At 47.0% G+C, this 20,216-nt stretch overlaps 1 protein-coding gene across 13 annotated transcripts in view; it reads left to right on the top strand.

Moving 5' to 3' along the window:
- The window catches only part of KIF1B (kinesin family member 1B), a 109,869-nt gene that overhangs the window by 32,328 nt on the left and 57,325 nt on the right, over nt 1-20,216 (top strand). For all 13 annotated transcript variants that reach the window (XM_078869814.1, XM_078869813.1, XM_078869803.1 and 10 more), the window contains exon 3: nt 20,038-20,114. In XM_078869814.1, the coding sequence (XP_078725940.1) occupies nt 20,038-20,114 (77 nt within the window). The remainder of the gene's footprint in view (nt 1-20,037; nt 20,115-20,216) is intronic.

Below are 20,216 nucleotides of genomic sequence, written 5' to 3'. Positions count from 1 at the left end.
GTTCGCGCATTGAAATAATAATCAATATCGGCAGAGATGTGCATGGGCTGCTGTGCCGTCAAGGTGCTGTGTTGGTATTCGTTTATGTAGGGACTGTGGTTGCATGAACCTGCGACTGCCGCTGGCACCCGTACAGGAATGTTCGTTCACATGCCGGTTGGATCCGATAGGCCAGCTACGTCGCCGCCAACGCGCAGCAGCAACTATTGTGCATGCTGGCTCGCCCCAGCAGCAGCCTGCGAGATGACCCCATTATCCAGAAATCCTTGTTCTTCCTCTTGCCAGTCGGTGCCATCCACGTGGGAAGTCCTCATGAGTCCACGTGATTCACAAAAACAGCACGCGCACACAGGTGCCTCTGTGGCGCATCCTGTAACTGAGCGTTTCTGAGAAGTAAACATAGAATCAAGCGAAATATAATGTTTCCCTGCCCACGCGGTGCGGTGGTGACGGTGCCCAGAGTGTCGTGTCTCTAAAGGCGTGCGTGCGTGCGCGCGCGCGCAAGTCCCACGGGAACCCCTGAGCCCACAAACGAGCGGACGGGCTGCGCAATTATGCATGAGCTTAAACGCGCGCACGCGTTCAATTACTCGGCGTGCATGCGTGGCGTGGCCGTCGCGCACGCCGATGGGCGGCAGTGCAAGGCCGACGTTGGTGACTAATCGTTTTTTTATTTCGGTGACGAGCGCTGGCGTCAGAGCGACTGTGTGCCGGTGCATCCAGTCCGTGTGTGCGTCACAGCGCCAGCGCTCCGTGCGTTCCCCCATTAATGATTGCCCGACCGTTGCCGCCCCCACACGACTCGATTGTTTTAACAAAGTTAAAAACGAAATTTGCATTGACGTAGAATTCTGTTCTTCTAAGAAATAACAGTATGAGCGTGAATTTAAATAATACAGGCTCGGCCTTGCAAACAAAGCAAAACAATTAATCTGAAATGTCATCTTGAATATTGTTAGCATGGACAGATTGTTTCATATTTACAGCCAATTATCCTCCGAATACATTACAGGTACGGAACAGTTTACATTTTCCATTAAAATGTGAAGGGCCCATTGTCACCGTGTGGTTGCACTTAAGGTTATTAAAACAACTTAGCAGTAAATTTTCTTCGGATGCTGAAAAATCAACCCACACATACCGCGTTGCAAATCAATCGGCCGAGTGATTTGTAATGTATTCATGAAATGCAAATGCATTTGTGCACAGAGCAGCCAGCAGGATTTTCCTCACTGGGATTGGCTTGCAATGCAGAGCGATGCGGAGCGATGATGGCGAGCGATGCGGAGCGATGCGCAGCGCTCTGCCCCGCTGCCCCTCACTCCCCCACTGTTCTCCTCCATCTTCTGCCTCTCCATGAAAAGATAGTGTTGCTGGGTGACTCACAGCGGGTCCACGTCGAGCCGTGCCCGCCTCCCCTCGCTCCCCCACGGCTCCCTCCCTCTCCACTTCCTCTTCACCTTTATCCAGAGATCGATAATCGAGGCTGTTCTGGAAGGCGAGGCTGCTGCGCTCTGCTCTGCATGTGTCATGCCTCCGGGCCCTTCCCGAGGTCGGCTTGAATTATAAATTGTGTTCGTGGTAATAATGACTACTTTCCTTTGTTTCGCTCTTTTCAATGTGTTGAGATTCCCATTTAGATTTGATTCAAACTCAAATTATATTGTCTTATGTGTAGCACGTGGATAATTTGCTTCTTTTATCAGTGGGCGGTCATGAAATATGCGTAAATTACATAACGGGCGCCACCAACACAAACAGACCTTTCTGTGGTGCATTAGCGGTCGGATGTAGATTCCCATGTAACGTTCCAGAACATCATAGATGTGCACATCTATGCAGAAGCAACTTGTCGAATTCACTGGGGAAGTCTTTGAATATTGTGCATGATATTTAGATTAATTATGTTTTGTGTTAGACATCATGATAGGTCTGCACTGGGCATAACATGCTTTTGTTTCTGCAAGAAAGCCACTTCATGATTCCTGTGCCCTTCCAAGCATTATACGACTCGTGATAACCTGCATCTTTAAACTGCCTGAAATGTAATTTCGAAATTGTGGAGCCACCCAACACGGGTGTCGGCATGGTTGAGCTGGTGCAATTGGGGGGGGGAGGCGTGCGCTGGGAGAACGAGGGCGTTTGATCGCTCCGTGTGATGCATCGCTCAGAGAGCGTGGTACCAGCGTCAGAGGGCCCGTCTCACGCGCCCAACCCGCCCCACTTTCCCTCCAATGTTTGGGCCGCCCGAACCTGCTCTGCTAAACCCTGCGAAGAGATGGACATAAAAAACGATCCTTTAACACACTTGGCTTTGATGAAAAAAAAGAATCGACTTCACCTTTCCGGAAATAATACAGGAGGTGTTAATATGTTCAAACGCCAAATAGGCACAAAATTGTCTCTCTTGCAAGGGCAGCCTGGATTCCTGTATCTAATCTGCACAACTGAGAAAAGCCAGCAGAAGTTGCATTAGTTATTATTGTGTGTGGTTATTGAATGATTTTTTGTCTCTCTTATACATCCTAAAAACAAAGTTGAATCAATAGGGAAAAAATTAAAATCTTTTGAGTGAAGATGGAAACGTTGAGCAGCGGTGCAGAGAGATGCCGCCGTGTCGCCAATAGCAGCGGCGCTGTCTCCATGCCGCGTGCGAGGCAGGCCCCAGTGAAGTCCTGCACCGTGCACGCACCGCTTATGCCTTCCAGAATTGGCTTGTGACATTCCGAAATTTCAGTTGTGTTTTTACACCTTTCATTGCTTACATGTATATTTTCATAATTTAAAATACACTGTATATAGCATTGTAAGCTGCAAGTGACAAATAATTTTGTTCTCCATTGAAACAATGGGATTTTGTTTGGAAGACAGATGCTGGGGGCGTTCCTAAGCTCGATATTTCCTTGTCTATGTGGTGGCAGTTTGCCTGTGCGGACTGAATTCAGAGCATACAAAACTTTCCCAAATAATTGCCTTGGTTGTTATTGAATTCAAAATCATTTCACAACGGAGGCTAAAATGCCTTGATGTCATTCGCAGAAGGGCCCACTGTTGTCCACTGGCGTCATGTTCCGAATTCGAGAAATTACCTGCAAATGACTTCATTGGGAAAATGAGAGCAATTGTCTCGCCCACTCCTTTGAATAACTTGCCAGGACTCTGCTTGTTTACCTGAGCTTCCCTGGGTAAACAAGCATCGTAAAAAATAATAATAGCACAACTTACACTTGGGATTTATAATGAAGGTACATGTAGGTGGCCACATCTGTAAGTGCTGTAAGAAAAATGTGGTTCGGGTTGTGTGCAGGGTGGCTTGCAGTGACTGAAGGAATGTTCAGAATGGGAAGTGTGGGGCTGTGTTTACAGCCCTGGCCACTGCTGCTGCTGCAGCTCCGCGTGGAATTTGTGCACTCTACTTTAGAGGCGCAGCTCCACTCGATAGGTAGATCCCGGCCTGCCTCTCATGACACAACATCATCGTTCACGTCACCGTGGAGAATATCAGTCGTGTTGTGTCGTTCTGGAGGAGCCACAGGGTAATGGGAAGTACAGCTTACTGTTCACATCATCATCTAGGGATTGAACTCAGGTCGTTGGGATCACAGCACAGTGTGCCATCCACCGTGACACCTCTCCCCACGTGGTTACACACACAGACTCTCATTCCCTGCTCCGCGCCTGTTAGGATCAGGACAGAATTTACTTCGGTGTTCTAGGCGAGATCAGTACGTACTCTTCTGTGCCGCGCAAGCAGACCGGAATTACAAATGTCTCCTATCGCAAGCTGCGATTTTAAGGCCCTGTTTACAATGTGCAGCGCACGTCGCCTGATTGATCCCTCAGGAAAACCAGACGGCGGCCGCATAAATTCTCCTCCAGATGTCGACCAGAAATCTAAAATAACGCCCCACACGAGAGGAGAGTGGGGCACGCCGTGCGTTGTGTTTCAGCGAGACTTTGTGCTGGGGGAATCGACACATTGGCCCTTTTGTCAGCACTACCATCGGGCGGTAGAGAAATACGTTCATGGAAAACCGTTTTATTTCCTTGTGAAAACATACGGCGACGCTCCAGCCCCGGGGTTTAATTCTCCATTATGGTATCGGATACAAGAGGCTCCTCGGCTGACCTCGTTGAGCCCATTAACGTTCCTCAGCCTTCGGCACTCATTCCGTTTCCGTGGCAACCCCGGAGCCACGCCATTGGCCCTTCCCTCTCCCCTCCTTATGGTTTCCATGGCGACAGGAGCTCTGACCACATGCAGTGGATGGCCCAGTCCATGCATAATTAAGCTCACTAGCTTTGATTTTGATACATATTTAATCGTATTTCGCTTGGCTCAAACTCGCACACGGACGTTCGGGAGGCGTTCGTTCACGAGAGACGTTCAAATGGGCATGGGCCCAGATGGCTCCCGGAGGCCTCTGTCCCAACCAGAGTGACGCAGGCAGCATGCTCAAGGCTCTTCCTGCTCCTTGCGAATTCCAGCAATGCAGATGAAATGTGATGTGAAATTAAGACCGGGGCAGAGGGCTCCTTCCGTCTGGATGAATCCAAGCAGCTGCATTGCAAAAGGTGGGGGGCGGGTGAGTGATGGGGGGTAGGTGAGGGGGGAGTGGGGCCTGTTGGGGTAGCGCAGCGTGTCCATGGAGCCGGTGGGCGAGAGTCGTGCCTGTCAAAGAAAACACGCTGCGATGAGGTTTCATCTAACGAGGAGCACGAGGGCTTTGCAAGCACATGCATGCCTCATGCCTGATCGCGTGACGTGCGCGACGATGTGCGGATGAGTTCCTGGCGCCTTATCTCCCCGCCGCACGCCCCCACCTCTCGCCACTGACTTGTGCCAGGCCACCGGGCCCCTGTGCAGATCACCTGGGAGCCGGCGGCCTGTTGCACGTCGTATATTTGGGTGACCCAGTGTGTGGCCTGAGCAAGTGTCCTTTGTTTTTATTATTTTCTCAATTACAAACAATGACCAGTACGGTAAGAAGGTCGATGGCCTAGATGTCTGTATTTTGAGTGGCCTTCCCTTGTATGTATGGGCTTTTTTTCAGGTTTCCTCACATACGCCAAATAACTCAAAGGAATTTTACCTTCAAAAATGTATCCGCCTAACCAGGCCTATTTGGTAAAGCAGATACATATGTTTTACTGCATCATTGTTTATCCTAGATTTGGAATCGCGATAGTCGCAGCACATTGTTTACGGTCGAATAATTTATCCCATTCATTAAACACGACTTTTGGATAATGAGTATTTTTTTAGACCTAAAATTATGCTCTGTTGTCTGCTTGCTTGCCAAACTCAAATCACACTCTTTGTTAAAAACTGTGTGGCGCTGCATTGTTAACGGCGCGGTTCATTAACCCCGACCCGTGCGTAGCTCCTGCTGTCCTGCTCCCCGCCTGCCGCCTTGTCCGCCTGCCTTCCATTTTGTTTTGTTGTGCAGCACCACAGCGGTGGTGGCGGCGGCGCTCCGTGTTTGGAATCTGGCGAGGCGCGCGTCGAGGAGGAGGATGGTGGCCCTTCTCGTCCCCGCTATATATAGTCATGCGTGCGGGGCCAGTGCACACGGCTAATTATGACACCGCGGGGGAGGATGCATTCTCCGCGAGCCGCTGGCTGCCGCGCGGGATTATTCCTCGTGACGAGCTCCCCCTTTACTGTACCCTCAGGTGCACCGTGGCCGTCACCGCCACGGTCGCCAACAACAACAACAGCACTGTTGTTGAGCACAAGGCAAAAAACCCAAAACGCCACGCGGCCAGCAACAAACAGCGCTGTCAAACTTATCATGGATAAGAGTCGGCACGTTCCCTGAATTGAGCAATTCCAAAGTGGTTGAGCAGTGTGATCGCAGAAGCAGAGAGATAGGTGTTGTGACGTACTGTGTGGTGAGTGGGTGGGTGTGTGCGTGTGTTATTGTGACCTGTGTGGTGGATGAATGGTATGGACATGATGAAACAGTCAGGTGTAGGCTCTTATTGTTTGACATCAGAATTGGGAAGCATGGCACTTTTCTCTTTGTGTTTTTGTTGGTCCGGTGTCCTTGACTCCTGTCAAGTTGCTCTCCCTGTCTGGGGTTAATTCAGACCATCATCCTTTGAGGGTTTTGTTAAGTCGAGTACCACTGTCGTTGTGCTCGTGGAGTTGCTGGCCTCCATTTCAGGAATTATGTGGAATGTCCGTCACTGGATCAGTGCTGTCGAGGAGAACTAAGATTGAGAGTGACCCACAATACGAGTAGAGAAGGAGGTAATTTTATTATTTTTGTTACTGGTAAGGGGTGATGTCCGTACGTGTTACACCAAATTTTGTCATTTGCAGGTCATTTTTCAGCATTGCCATATTTGGCCAACTGCAGATACATTGTTTTTGTTTCCTTATGGGAGAAAACCAGAGATACCGAAGGATACCCACACAGAAAGGCACCCGAGTCAGGAATTGAACCCAGACCCCTTTCGCTGTGAGGCACGAGTGTTAATACTGCGCCAGCCTGCCGCCGACACGCAGTAGAGAAGCTTAATTAGAATTGCCTTGACGGAAGCCAAATTGTACTGGGTCGTGCAGACCACAACTGTTTAAAAATCAGGTCGTGAGATAGGATGCACGTTTGCAAGGATGTTGGGAATTAAAATTGTTTTCCCAAGTTTGAATAATTCGGAAAAAAGAAACAATAGTGTCTTGCTGTATTTTTGTTTGTAATTGCCTCCATTCACGGAGTTTGTTATTCTTCATTACTTCATTGGACATCTTCACGCAGGGCCACAGAATGTGTGTACAAGAAGGTTTGTGGCATGTCTGTCACCTCGCCTTTTACCCACAAATCCTCACTTGTTTCTTTGCACCTCGGGGCGGATGCAGAATGGGTTTGAGCCACATAGTCAACTGAAGTTAAAACTATAGAAATAACATGACGGGGCGTAGGGGCACATCCATACCTCTCCATCTCTCCTCCTCTCCTGTCTCTCTACTGTTCTTTTTTAACCCGCATGGCACCTAAACGCGCTACCCATGAGGGGCTAAGTTTAAAATGGATAGAAGCGCCACGCGAGGCATTTCTCCTGCCTTGGGCACCGGCCACAAGCGGACGCCTGCCCAGAACGTGGCGGTTTCACGCACAGAGCGGCGACGGCGCCGGCCCAGGCCGCGTGGCCTGGCACAGCTACAAGGTGCTCCTGATAGCCGCTGAAACGAGCGGTTTCCTGCTCTCCCATAGCGCGGCCGCGTTATGAGAGAGCCGCGGCCTTCGCGCCTGCTGCCAGCTGACGTCTCGCGGCACGCCGGGCCCTCCTCGCGCTCAGTGTCGGGCAGAATTTCCTGCCATGGGTCTCGTGATATGCGGGGGCCGGAGTCGCCATTTCCTAGCATGGCCTCTCTTGAGGTTCAAAACCTTATCTGTACACATGATAAAGTACATAATTCATGAATTTTCTAACGTCTAAACTTAATTCAATACATGTGGTGCTTTACGTACAATATATGCCACACTTTCCATTTATCGCATGTTTTTGAATCAAACTGACTATTTAAATTCCGATAAATTTTTAAAACGCTCAAATGAAGCCATGGTAACAATCTCCGGTTGCAATGACTGCCTGGAGAAAGTGGACGGTCGATAACTGGCAATATCGTAATCCCAGCACGGAGCACACGGAGAGATGCGTCACGACCCTATCGCTCAGCTCTCAAGGCTTTTAGCCAATCAATTCATCTGGAATCTCACACAGGCACACGCTCACTTAATGCAGTTTATTTTAACACGGTTGCTGAACAAATGCCCCAAATGTCAAGCGGTCAGCAACAAACAGCAATGTCTTGTCTTATCTTGATTTGTTAGTGCCATTATTCGAAGGCGCTTAATTTAACAATTGGATACTACGTTTCACTTACAACTGTGCCAAACATCTTCAGGGCACAATCCAGGAAGTTGGACTTTCTCTCAATCATTGTTTCATATTCATTAGACTGTCATTTAATAGCACATGCCGTGTATTTAAATACACAAGTTCCATACGTTTATATTGTATCTGCCTCTGGCTCATGCCGTGTCACAGGTTTGTCCTGGCGAACGACCGGTGTCGTTTTCGGAAGCCACATGACCGACCGCTCCTGATGGGCCCTTTCACACGGTTGCCTGCTGGCTCATGCCGGCGGTGGGAGTTCATCATATTGATGCACGCCATAAGTCCCGCGTGTCCGCTTACTCAGCCACGTCTGGTGAAACGTTGCAGCGGTCACGATGCCGAAGAAACTCCCGTCGGTGCGCGTTGTGTGCCGCGCCATGAACTTTGAACCCTGTACAGAGGGCCCCAAGGTGTTTCAAGAGCCGCTCCAAATGCTTGGAGGCACTGATTTAGCGAGCGCGAGATTCGTCTTGGCTGTAAAATTTTACAAACGCTCCCCATCGACCTGGGACTGGGTCACCCTGAGCTGCGAACGGCATGTGGCGTATTTCAATCACTAAACGGGGTGGCTTGCCGTGCGGCCGTGCCCTCCGCCTCCCTCCCTCCTCCCAGCGCCAATTGTTTTGGTTGGGTGCTGGGAGATGGCGTTAAACCAGTGATCCCTGGATGGCAAGTCCATTGTGCTCACCATCATAGCAGCATCCGATTATCATTTAACATTGCTATATAAAAAAAATTAAGAATTTAATATTTAAACAATAAATGTATTTCTTTATGTATGCAGGAAAGACTCGAGACCTTTTCAGGAGGGCTTTGCATTTGAATGTATTTCCATTGAGTATTTACACAGTAAATGGGAGTCCCCAGAAAAACCCATGCTGAAGAGGGTATACCTCAGGAAGATACGCACAGACATTTTCCGACCTCACTTGCTTTACTGCCCCCCTCCTTCCCAATCAGCAACACATTTTAACGTGATTATGCAGGCAGCTAAAAAGAGTGGGTTACTCACAGACCACGTGTGCCTTGAAATGTCACACTGCGATGTTCGTCATGACAATGAGTGTGCGGCCGGCTCAGCGGGCCGCGCGAGCAGCTGCTTGTGAGTTGCACGCAACGTGGCGGCGGCGTGGACTTAAATATAGACGGGGACGGCGTGTGCCTCGCTCGCCGCTCTGTTTGTTAAGTGGCGACCCCTTCCAGCGGCTTGGCTGTTATCGGGGCGGTGACACAGCCCAGTGTCGGCGCATTCGCCGCTTGTTGCGGAGGTTTGCGGTTCGGGCTCGGCAGGCCACCCTGGGTAATACTGCGGTGCATATTATGGTGAATACTGCGGTGCGTATTAACCTTAAAATACTGCGTGATGTCTTGATTCACACTAGATGTTAGAGATTCTCTGACGTTATTTGAAACGAGGGGGACATTGTGTGCTGGTGTTTTGGTCCAAGTTTGCTAAATTCTACAAATTACACAGCAAGTTACTCAATTGGGATTACACACAGCATCTTCGGTTTACGGACCTGAACGAGTGGTCACATTTTCACATTGCTATGGCGGGGGCGAGTGTCTCCGTATGACAACCGCCGGTGACTTCCCGACAAAGTGGTGCCTATTTTATTGGCCCTGGAGAGACGATGGGCCGAGTTAACCCCCCAACCAGGATTTGAATTTGCGATCTTGCGATTGTGAGCTGCTAGCTCCACTGCTGAGCCACCTGGCTGGGTTCACGATTCTACTGAGCAAATATTTTTTTATATTTGTTTAGCTTAATTGTGTCTCAGGCTTAATGTCATAATATCCTTTATTGACCTGGTTTACATCTCAGAGAAAGACGCCTCTGTATCGGTCAACTTAACTCACTTGATACACACACACACGAGTGTGTGGGTGTGTGTGTATATACAGTCTATATATTTTACTGCTTCCATTTTCTCTTGTCCTTGAAATGTATTGGCTGTATCACCCCGGGATTACTTTCTGTGTGGACTTACTGCACGCTTACCGCCAGTGAATTGCAGGGGCAAGGAGGGACGCGCACGTGGGAGTGCTTGCTTGAAGATTTAAAAAACCTTGTGGGTGAACATCGGCTAAAGGTGAATGTCTCTGTAACGCGACCCCGCCGCACTGACAGGGGCAGCAAAGGCCAACAGTCCAATAGCTCCACGCGGCAGGCCGCACATTCCCGGGAAATTGAGGGACGCTGTAAGTCCCGGGAAGACAACACTGAAGTCCGCCCCATCGATCACACGACTCGCTGATCAACCCATTTATTTAGTGTTGCTGCTTCTGCTGCACAGCAACAAGGCATTGTTTCAGTGTCACGAGAGTGGCATTCAATTGCTTCCTGCTCATTTCCTGCCACCCTGGTTTATTTATCACTCGAGCCTATAATCAGCAGATTTGTTATCTAAAAATAAATCCGAAATAAATGCCCATCTTGCTGCTTAAAAACAAGCTAGCCCGTGAACCACTCTCAATTAGAATCATTCGTGCATTTCGTATTTGCACCATTCATAATGCAAGGCTATCATCACGAAGGAAGCCACTTTATTTCACAGACATGGGCTGCAGTAGTTTTGCAGTAGGCGGCAATGCTGTTATGTGTTTTTCAATTGCGTCGTTTACTGGTACTTTTTTAGAATTTGGAAACGTTTTATCTTGTCCCCGGCGCACGATTGCCTGCACGTTTTGAATAAAGTCACGGGATTTTTATCGTCAACTGAGAAGCAGACGCCGCTTACGTAGTATTAATCAGGGGGGCCTGCCAGTTTTGGACCGCGAATTCCTGCAACAAATGGCGAACGCTCCACCGCTGGGCCATGTCACCTCCCCATCGGAAATGCAATGGAGTGGACGAAAAGACGAGGCCGCTCTGATGGTACGCCATACTCGTGCGGCCACAGACTCGAGTGGAAGCATTGGGCCAGATCTCTGTACCTGGGTATCGTGAGGCCCATTCAGCAGCACAGCCTGGCTGTGGGAATGGAGAGTGTAATTTTCCACTGCTAACGCTCATGTGCAGGGATGGGCTCCGTGCCCGGAATGTCCGGGAGTGAGAGGGAGTGCGAGAGGGAGCGGGGGAGAAGGGACAGCGTCTGCACAAAGTAATTCCCTACAGCGACAGCAGCGTTCGTCTGTTACCTTGGCCGTTTAAACACGACACTTCTTTACGTGGCACGTGACTTCCTCGTGAGATGATTATATATTTACAAAGAGGAAGGAACTAAATTTGAAAAGAAGCATGGTGAGAAAGGAGGAAGAGAGACCCGTGGATAAGAGAACATAGGCAAGATTACATTATTTAAAAAGTCAGCGGGCTCTGGCAGAATGCACCGCGAAAAGCAAGGATGATAGCCGGTGGTCGAGACTCGAGGGAGTGGCAGCCAATGCAGGGAACGCCAAATAATCTCCACCACAGAGATGCTTCCTGCAGGTCCTGGATGGATTGTTACATCACAAGACTGTGGGAGATGGAGCTTGTAGAGTCCTTCATCCAGCAGCAGATAGAGCGTGGCTGCAGATGATTCAACTCAAAAGATCAAAGTATTTTTGGCTTAAACGAACGTAGGGCATGGCTCGTATTAATTGGTTGCTCTGAGTCAGTGATGGAAATTTTACATTAATATGGCACGGTACCTTTTTCTCCAGATAACCACCATGATTGACTTCCAACAAAGTAGTCGTCATTGTTAGTTTAGTGGTTAAAATTGAAATGCATTGATGGGTATATACATAATTAGTGATCACAGTATTGTGATTCAGAATTTAGATTTGGGCCTCATTGTTCTGGCCAAAGTACTCTCCAGCTCACCGTTGGTTGAGCTGAAACAATGATAATTGGTGCGTTTAAACGCTCGTATACATAGGGGCCGTCCATAAATGACGTCACGCACCTAGGGGGGGGGGGGTGTCAGACATTTGTGACGATGTGTGATGAGGGGGGGGGAGTTTGAGAAATGTGACGGCACATAAAAATGCGCAACTTTACATAAATATAGAATTGTTATAACAACACTAATTTTGATTAATTTTCATTATTAACTATTTGATTATTTTAATTTACTAAGGTCACCTTTTATTTATTCCATGAAGGAGCATTTTGCTTCTCCATGAGAGAATGGAGAAGCTTACATTTTGTACATTTTTTTAATGATTGTTATTAAACATTTTGATTATAATGATTCTACCAGGGCTTTTCATTCTGTGGAATGATTATGTGATTGTTATAATTGTACTCTCCATTTTGCTTTGTTCTACTACAAAGTTTCAAGTATTTTTTTTGTTAATTACTTTTCATATTTTATAGTTATAAGATAATTTCAATATAATATTGAATATTTTCAAGTTAATTTTATGCTAAATTTAAGCTTTCCAACGCCTCCTTTTTAATACGTGTTTTCTCCTACAACATCAAAGTGCAGCGCCACATTAAATACGCACTACAATGACAATCGTTTAAAGCGATTTGAAGCATGTTTTATTTTAAAAATGGAAATATGGTTTGGGGGGGGGGGCAGAGCTTTGTGACGTCACATTTGAGGTGGGGTCTGACCTTTTGTGACGTCGTGTGACGGGGGGGGTCAAAAATCGGCCAAAATCGCGTGATGTAATTTATGGACGGCCCCATAGCACGTAAATTAGTTTGTCGGGTGATGGGAAGGTTTTGCCACACATTTTGAACCGTGTTTATGATGCGTGTCTACATCATCATCATCGGAGGCAATACCTTCGAGTCTGTGGGGCTGCTGTTGCCTGCGCAGGCCTTGCTTGGCGACGCTGTTGGCGGGATTTGAGGATTGTGTTGGCTCCGGGAGTATCTGTTTGAAGTTGAGAGGCTATTAATAACCCAAAGCAGCTGTGTGTGCTCCGGCTCACGCAACGCCGGCAGCAGCCGGGTGCAGACCTGAGAGCTGACTCTTTTGAAAACGAATCCATCTTTGAAGTGAACGGGGCGCTGTCATCAGAAACGATTGAAATCGTGTTGCTTTGTCCCCCTGTGCATGCGCTTCCAAATCGCACAAAGCCTCTCGTTGGTAAAGAGCGGATTTAAAAATCGTCGCCACTCAGCAGCAATTTCTTTCTCACTTTTGTTTTGGTTTCCACGCGGTCACGTCGCACGGTCAAATGCCCGCACGAAAGCCCTGGGAATGTAAATGGACTCGGCACCGAGGACCCCGGCTTGTGATTGCTCGTGTGGTTGCACGGGTAGCGCTGAGTGCTCTCGAGTTGATTGTACAGTAGTACTCTGCTTTGTTATGATTATAGGACACGGTGAATGTGGTGGGGACGCCTCATTTGTTGTGATTAATGTGATACTTGTTTACACAGGAGAGCTTCACGGAGTCTTAACACTCTTTTTCATCAGGGTTCTGGTACGTTTTCCCAGTAGGGGGCAATGACCGCTCCGTGTAATCCAAATTGAGTACAGTCAGTTGCCATGTCAAGTATCAAATTTGGACCATGACGCAGGCACACAATGTCCGATTCTTCTTGAATGACATGAAGTGTTCTTTAGTCCGCATTGTTCAGCAGAAGGGCGTGTATTGTATACCTAATCATTTTCAGGAAATATCTCACATTTAATAACTTGTTTTGAATAGTTTGATTGGGAAACACTGAGCAATGATCGCCCCCTCCTGCGAAAACTTCTCAGGGCCCTCCTGAAAATGTGTCTAGGGACTTGGCGATGTTTTTGTGGATAAATAAGTTTAAGGGGCCGTCCATAAATGACGTCACGCGATTTTGGACGATTTTTGACCCCCCCCCTCGTCACACAGCGTCACAAAAAGTCAGACCCCCCCTCAAATATGACGTCACAAAGTTCTGCCCCCCCCAAAACCATATTTCCATTTTGAAAATAAAACATGCTTCAAATCGTTTTCAACTATTGTCATTGTAGTGCGTATTTAATGTGGCGCTGCACTTTGATGTTGTAGGAGAAACACGTATTAAACAGGAGGCGTTGGAAAGCTTAAATTTTGCATAAAATTCACTTGAAAAGATTCTACGTCTAAGTAATTATAACTATAAAAAAATACTTTAAACTTCGTATTAGAACGAAGCAGAAGCCTTGGTAGAATGATTAGAATCTAAATGTTGAATAACAATCATTAAAAGAATGTTCAAAATGTAAGCTTCTTCATTCTCCCATGGAGAAGCAAAATGCTCCTTCATGGAATAAATAAAAGGTGACCTTAGTAAATTTAAATAATCAAATAGTTAATAATGAAAATTGATCAAAATGAGTGTTGTTATAACAATTCTATATTTATTTAAAGTTGCGCATTTTGATGTGACGTCACATTTCTCAAACGCCCCCCCTCGTCACAAATGTCTGACCCCCCCCCCCCTAGGTGCGTGACGTAATTTATGGACAGCCCCTAACAATAAAAATAAACATTGGAACAAAATAATAACGTGCAGCACGGTTGGCTACGTACCGTGCGAAAGAAGTTCAACGTACTTGCAAGTGAGCGTCCGTGTGTCCCACGAAGGGTCAAGTGGCTCTGATTGCTTTTGTTGGGTTTTGTGAAGTGAAAGTTTTAATCAATCAATCTAGGGCACTGCTTATGTAGGTGCTGCGTGGGGCCATTGTCAATGCTGCCACTCTTCTGCAAGCACAAGGAGTAAATACATGAATTATGCATTATTTTACCCACACAATCACACGTATGTGCGCAATTTATATACTCGGCAATCTAAAGGCTTGTAAACGAGCACTACTGGATATAACAAATACAAAGATTCCCTGTGTAGCCTACAACGACTGGTAGGGCAGGGGCTGTTAGTGAGCACCTATTAAGGCTGTCATTTTCCTCGATGGGGTGGTGTGGCCAGTACCATACCCAACCGCCTTTGTCTCCCCAGTGCTGATGTTTGCACACTTCATTTGAGGCTTGGTCGATGTAGGGGAGTTACAGGACTGGTTCAGATATCCCGTGCCACTGATGATAAAAGCAAGGTCGGCAATCAAACTCATGTGTGCTGCTTTCATTATTTAGTGTGCTAACCACTGTGCCACTGCTCTCCACATTGTGTACAATAAACACGTGCACTCACGTGTGTGTACATATATGAACCTTATGGCGGGACCCTGGGGTCCCATAAGCCCCCGGCTCTCGCATAAACATTACATTATAATGTAAACACAAACTTTGCTCTTTTTCACCAATGGGTTTGAAGGATGGTGGCAAGTGTTGTATTGTTAAACTATGGCTTTAAAACTGAACTATTTACCTGCAGTACCTCTATTTAAATACACTTTTGAAAAAATAATTTACACCCCTCAATCATCGTGTTTCTCAGTGTGGATTTGTTAACACACTTTGTAAACAGTACATACAATCGGACGAATTGGCATGTTCTGTTTACGTGACAACCCTTACTAGTTGGCTGTGCTGGTGGTGGTGGATTTAACGACACATTTATATATTTACGCGATCTAACCCAAAAAAAACCTCTCATGGATGTTTTTAATATTGCACAAGTAGAGAACCCGTCGCTCTGCAATAGACAATAACAGCAATCATGTTCGTACTCTTTTCAAAATGCTGTCCTCAGCACTGAAAGTAATATGCTTTTAAATGTAATAATACAATGCCAATATAATATGTATTGTGACGGATGTGTTTATAATCTCTGTGGTTTAAAGAATATTCTGACAAAATAATTACATTAATTGGAGCACAAATTGAAAAGTTAGAGCAATTTCATGTGGACCATGTGGTCAGTCTTCTGTATTTATTACTCCTGGCTTGTCGGTGTCACCATCTATTTAATGTTTTCTGAACGTCTTCCATCGTTTCAATTCAACGATTATTTGTTCCCCAGAAAATCCCATTTTGCCAGCTTCCCAGCAATTGTTGGGGTGGAGAGGGAGCGCAGCCAGCCAGGAAACTCGAGGCATATGATAAATGTTTAAAAGTAGTTTGTATATTCTTCGGTCTTTCGGTAAAGTCACGTAGATAGGTTCAAAGAAAATAACAAAAATAACAAATAACTACGACGTTTCGATCGCAATAAGCGATCGGCACCAGGAGAAAAGCTGCTGAGGCAGTCTGTTTTAAAGGTTTGAAATGTGTGTAGCCCAAGGGTCATAAACGAAGTGGGTGGGGCTAGTGATGTTAAAGTGAGAAATTAGCATGTCAATGTAAGATCGCAGAGTCACTGCCACATCAAGGACACAAGCGATGGTGGCTGTGTTGGTGTGAGACATTTAACCTGTTAATGTAAAACATCACAGCCAGTTATGACTTAAACTGGTTAATAACGTCCTTCCAATGATTGCTCAGTTTGTACCCATCTTCTCGGTTGAAATTGTGTCTGTCGAAATGTATGGATGGCTTCATGAACGAATCTTTGTTGATAGCCAGTGGGCTTGCAAAGTACCTTCGTCTTAGAGAAATCAATTTCGCGTGAGCCCACCGCATTAAAACAATGATCAGCCACAGCCGAGGTATTGGTCCTACCATGTTTCAGATCTGCGTTATGTTCACGAACACGGCCCGAGACGTGTCGCTTAGTTTCCCCAATGTAACTACTGCCGCAGACACAGCTTAGTTTATTGCATGTCAGGGATCACATCCTTAACAGATGGGATCAGATCACGAATCTTTTTTCTCCTGATGACGACTGATGACGATTGCTTGTGTTGTGATCGAAACGTCGTAGTTTTTTGTTATTTTTTATATTTTCTTTGAACCTATCTACGTGACTTTACCGAAAGACCCAAGAATATGAATTCCTGCAGTCACGAAAGCTTTAAGTCAAAAAGTAGTATGCTTTTACTCAGTTTTTTATTGTGCTGTGCTGGTGTTTATCACCTGTAAGAGAGCCTAGAAGTTTCTCTTTCAGGCTCATGTCCACTCACATTGCGTGTCACCCTGCGCCGAACACAGACAACTGCCATTGGGGGTCCCCCTCGGCTAAATAAATAAACTACAGCTGGGCATTGGAATGCTTGAGCTGAGATGTAAGGATGCTTTGAGATACTGGAGTATCTAAGTTCCGAATAAATGACAATTCTTATCTCCTCTTTCCTCAATGGACTTTCACCTGATTAAACATTAAGGGTATGAATGAATTCAATGTTTACGAGGTTCAGGGAAGGCACCGTTGGGAAACCACCTCACGCAGGGAGTGCCCGCAACCTTTGTTCCTCAGTGGCGACATCACCCTGCCTGCCAGGCACTGTGCTGAGCTCGAGTGGAGGCCCAGGCTGGGATCGGACACCAACGTCCATCTGTTACGCACGTGCAGGGATGGAATCCGAGTGGTTGGGATTGCAGCAGTGTGAACAATTTCACCACCTCTGCACACAATAGTCGCTATTTGCCACCAAGTGGCGATAAACGTCACCACAGCGCTTGCACTTTTAAGTCCTAATGTGAAGTGTGGGAGGCTTGCTGCTCACAGGAGGTTACGGGACAGACCCAGGTGTTATGTTGCTGGCTGATTGAGATGACGGGCACACGTTTTGCGGATAATGATATTGGTCTCGGAAAATTAAATACTCTAAATAAATACGTAAATAATACATCACTTTCTCGTATCACATTCTCTCCTCATCAGCAATTTGGTGACGAACGAGGGAATGCACAGCTCCTGTGCGCACGCCCACTCCCCCCTCTCTCGCGGCAATCGGCACGAGTGCTGCTGCTGCTGGCGCTGCAGCCAGAGCTCGGCCAATGAGGGCGAAGGTGCACATGATGGAAACCGAACACTTTGGAGAGAGACTATTAAATATAAAATAGTAACATTCCAAATTCATTGATATCAGCAGTACATGAAACCTACTTTAAAACAATTCATAATCAACGTTTTTGGGTCGCGAAAGCCTACGTGTTAAACTACTTTAAAACAAATGAAATTAATTTTGTGCGACATTTGGGTGTAGTTTTCACTAAATGTTATTTTTAAATATCTCACAAGGATGATCGCTGTGTGTACGCGTCACGACCGTGTCTGCTGGGCTGCCTCGTGCGCACGCGTTTCCCTGCCAGCGAACACAGCAGCAGCTTTTGAGCACAGGGGCCCATAGGGCCAAAAGGCCAGGCGGCCACCAACAAACAGCACCGTAAGAGTTGTCATAGATAAGAGTGAACATGTTCCTTGAATTGAGCAAGGTTATTTTTGTCAAAACTTGGGAAAGAGGTGTTGGGAGGGAATTCCAAAGAGGAGCAGTGCGAGCGAAGAAGCAGAAAGAGAAGTGTTGTGAAGTGCAATTAGGTGACTGAGTGAGTGGGTAAGTGGCGAATTTGTTATTGTGACCTGCAGTGTGGTGGTCGAACACAGTGCAGATGAGACGAGACAGTGGCTGGTAGAGCAAGTCCTCAACATGGGTGGAGGAATTTCAACAATTGATGTGCACAGGAATATTGACCTTGGTAGTAGCGATAGAAGAGTGATACGGAGACGACGGCCCAGCGGCGAGCGAGTCAATCGGCGTCGTCACGTCAACGCTGCAAAGCGGCTGCGGTGCAGGCTGCCGTGACAGGGTCCTGCTGGTGGCTCCCAGCTGGAGCGCGCCGTGTTTAATGCGCGCTGCGCGTGGCGTGCCTCGTGCACCCGAGCAGGGACGTTCGTCGAGGCTTCTCCTTTGTGCTCCGTGACAACTATGGGACGCCGAGCGCTTGACCTTCTTGATGACATGATGGCTTTTCCGATATTTATGACCCCGTTTTGATTGTAAAAATAAAATTGCAGCACCAGAAGGTGTTGCTGGTGTTGCCCTGGCTTCTGTGAATGTTGGGAATGGCTGATTTAAATGGATTCTAAATTTACGTCTCCTGGGTCAAACAATTTAACATACTTTTTAATTTGCTTTAAATTCGTTGAATTCATTGCCACGCAACTCCTCACACGCATCTACGATGGTTCGCATCACCATTGAGAACTTTCTGCTGAACCGTGCGCTGCAGAGGTCAAGGTGTTTGTGGTATTCCTGTGCCTACAAACCGATCATCTTGTATATTGCCTTGCCTGTAAACATCTAGCAGTTCACCAGCATTGGTTCAAGCAAGCCTGACTGCCGATTACACACGGAATGTCCAGACCGGGACAGTTTGCTCGTGTTGATCCAACTCCGCTTAAATTATGCACTTCCAGAAGGCCGTGCGGCTGCTGAGATGTGCAAAAAAGCGCTTTTGTATTAATGGGGTGGCACGGATATGTGAAGGATGTGTATTGTCTGTTTAGTGATTTGATCAGCATGTATGTTACGTGGCCAGCTTGATGGTTATTGATGCGAGATTCTGGCATTGTCACTGAGCTGGTTTGGAAGTGAACGTATCGATTTCCCCAGCGTTTAATCGAAGCCACCTGCACCACCGCAATTCTTCCGATGGGCCCCGTAGCCATTCGGTGGTGCAGAGAGCTTCTGAACGCCTCTCAACTCGATTGGCTCTGGTGGATGCACGCAGCGTTCTGGCAGCGCGGCTCCGTGCGTGGCTTCGCGAGCGAGTGCGTTTGGTGTGAAAATTAGAGATGAGGAATAAACATCAAACAGTCTTGTCATAATGAGGTCTTGCTGCCACGTTAAGGCCATGTTTACCCAAAGTAAATAGCGGCGCTTACAGTATGAGGGGCAGCTGTGGGGCGTGTGCTCGTTGCTCACAATGCCATCTGTTGTGTGCCACGTAAAGGCCCTGGGATATGTTTCCAACTGTAATAGCAGTGGATGTGACACCTGATCAAAACTAATCTTTGTGTTTGTGTACACATCCTTCCTGCAAGGCGTGTTTACTTACGGGTTTGCTCATATCAGGGAATCAGTGTGAATAATAGTGTATGCGCAGCACTTTTTTTATATGTGGCTGTGAAAGCCGAACAAAATTGCTGGGTTATTAATGCGTTCCGCGATGTGCAATTAGCTCAGCAGGGACTGCTGTGAGGAAAGATAGGGGGTGGAATTGCTGTGCATTTTTGGAATTTCTTGAAGTGGATATACAAAAACACCCTTTAACACAAACAACGTACGGGGACGACGACTTTGGTTGTTTGTATATTCCACTCAGACGTAAAATAATGGTTGCTCGACGAGTTGGCGATGTCAGCATGTGGAGATGATGATGATGATGGGAATGACGCCGCTGTTGTGTTAAATGTTGTTTTGTTTTGTCTCGTTTACAGCCATTCTCAATCCCAAGCAGCCCAAAGAGCCACCAAAGACTTTCAGCTTCGACTACTCGTACTGGTCTCACACCACGGTGTGTTCCTCCGTACGCCTCTTCTCATCATAATCACAATGTGGTATTTGCGCAGTTAAAATGGCGCAGGGCTGTCGCGAAGGCGCTACAGTTCACAGGCCT

Source organism: Lampetra fluviatilis, chromosome 28 (genome assembly GCF_964198595.1).
Source record: "Lampetra fluviatilis chromosome 28, kcLamFluv1.1, whole genome shotgun sequence".
Taxonomy (NCBI): domain Eukaryota; kingdom Metazoa; phylum Chordata; class Hyperoartia; order Petromyzontiformes; family Petromyzontidae; genus Lampetra; species Lampetra fluviatilis.
This window is presented reverse-complemented; position numbering and strand designations above follow the sequence as displayed.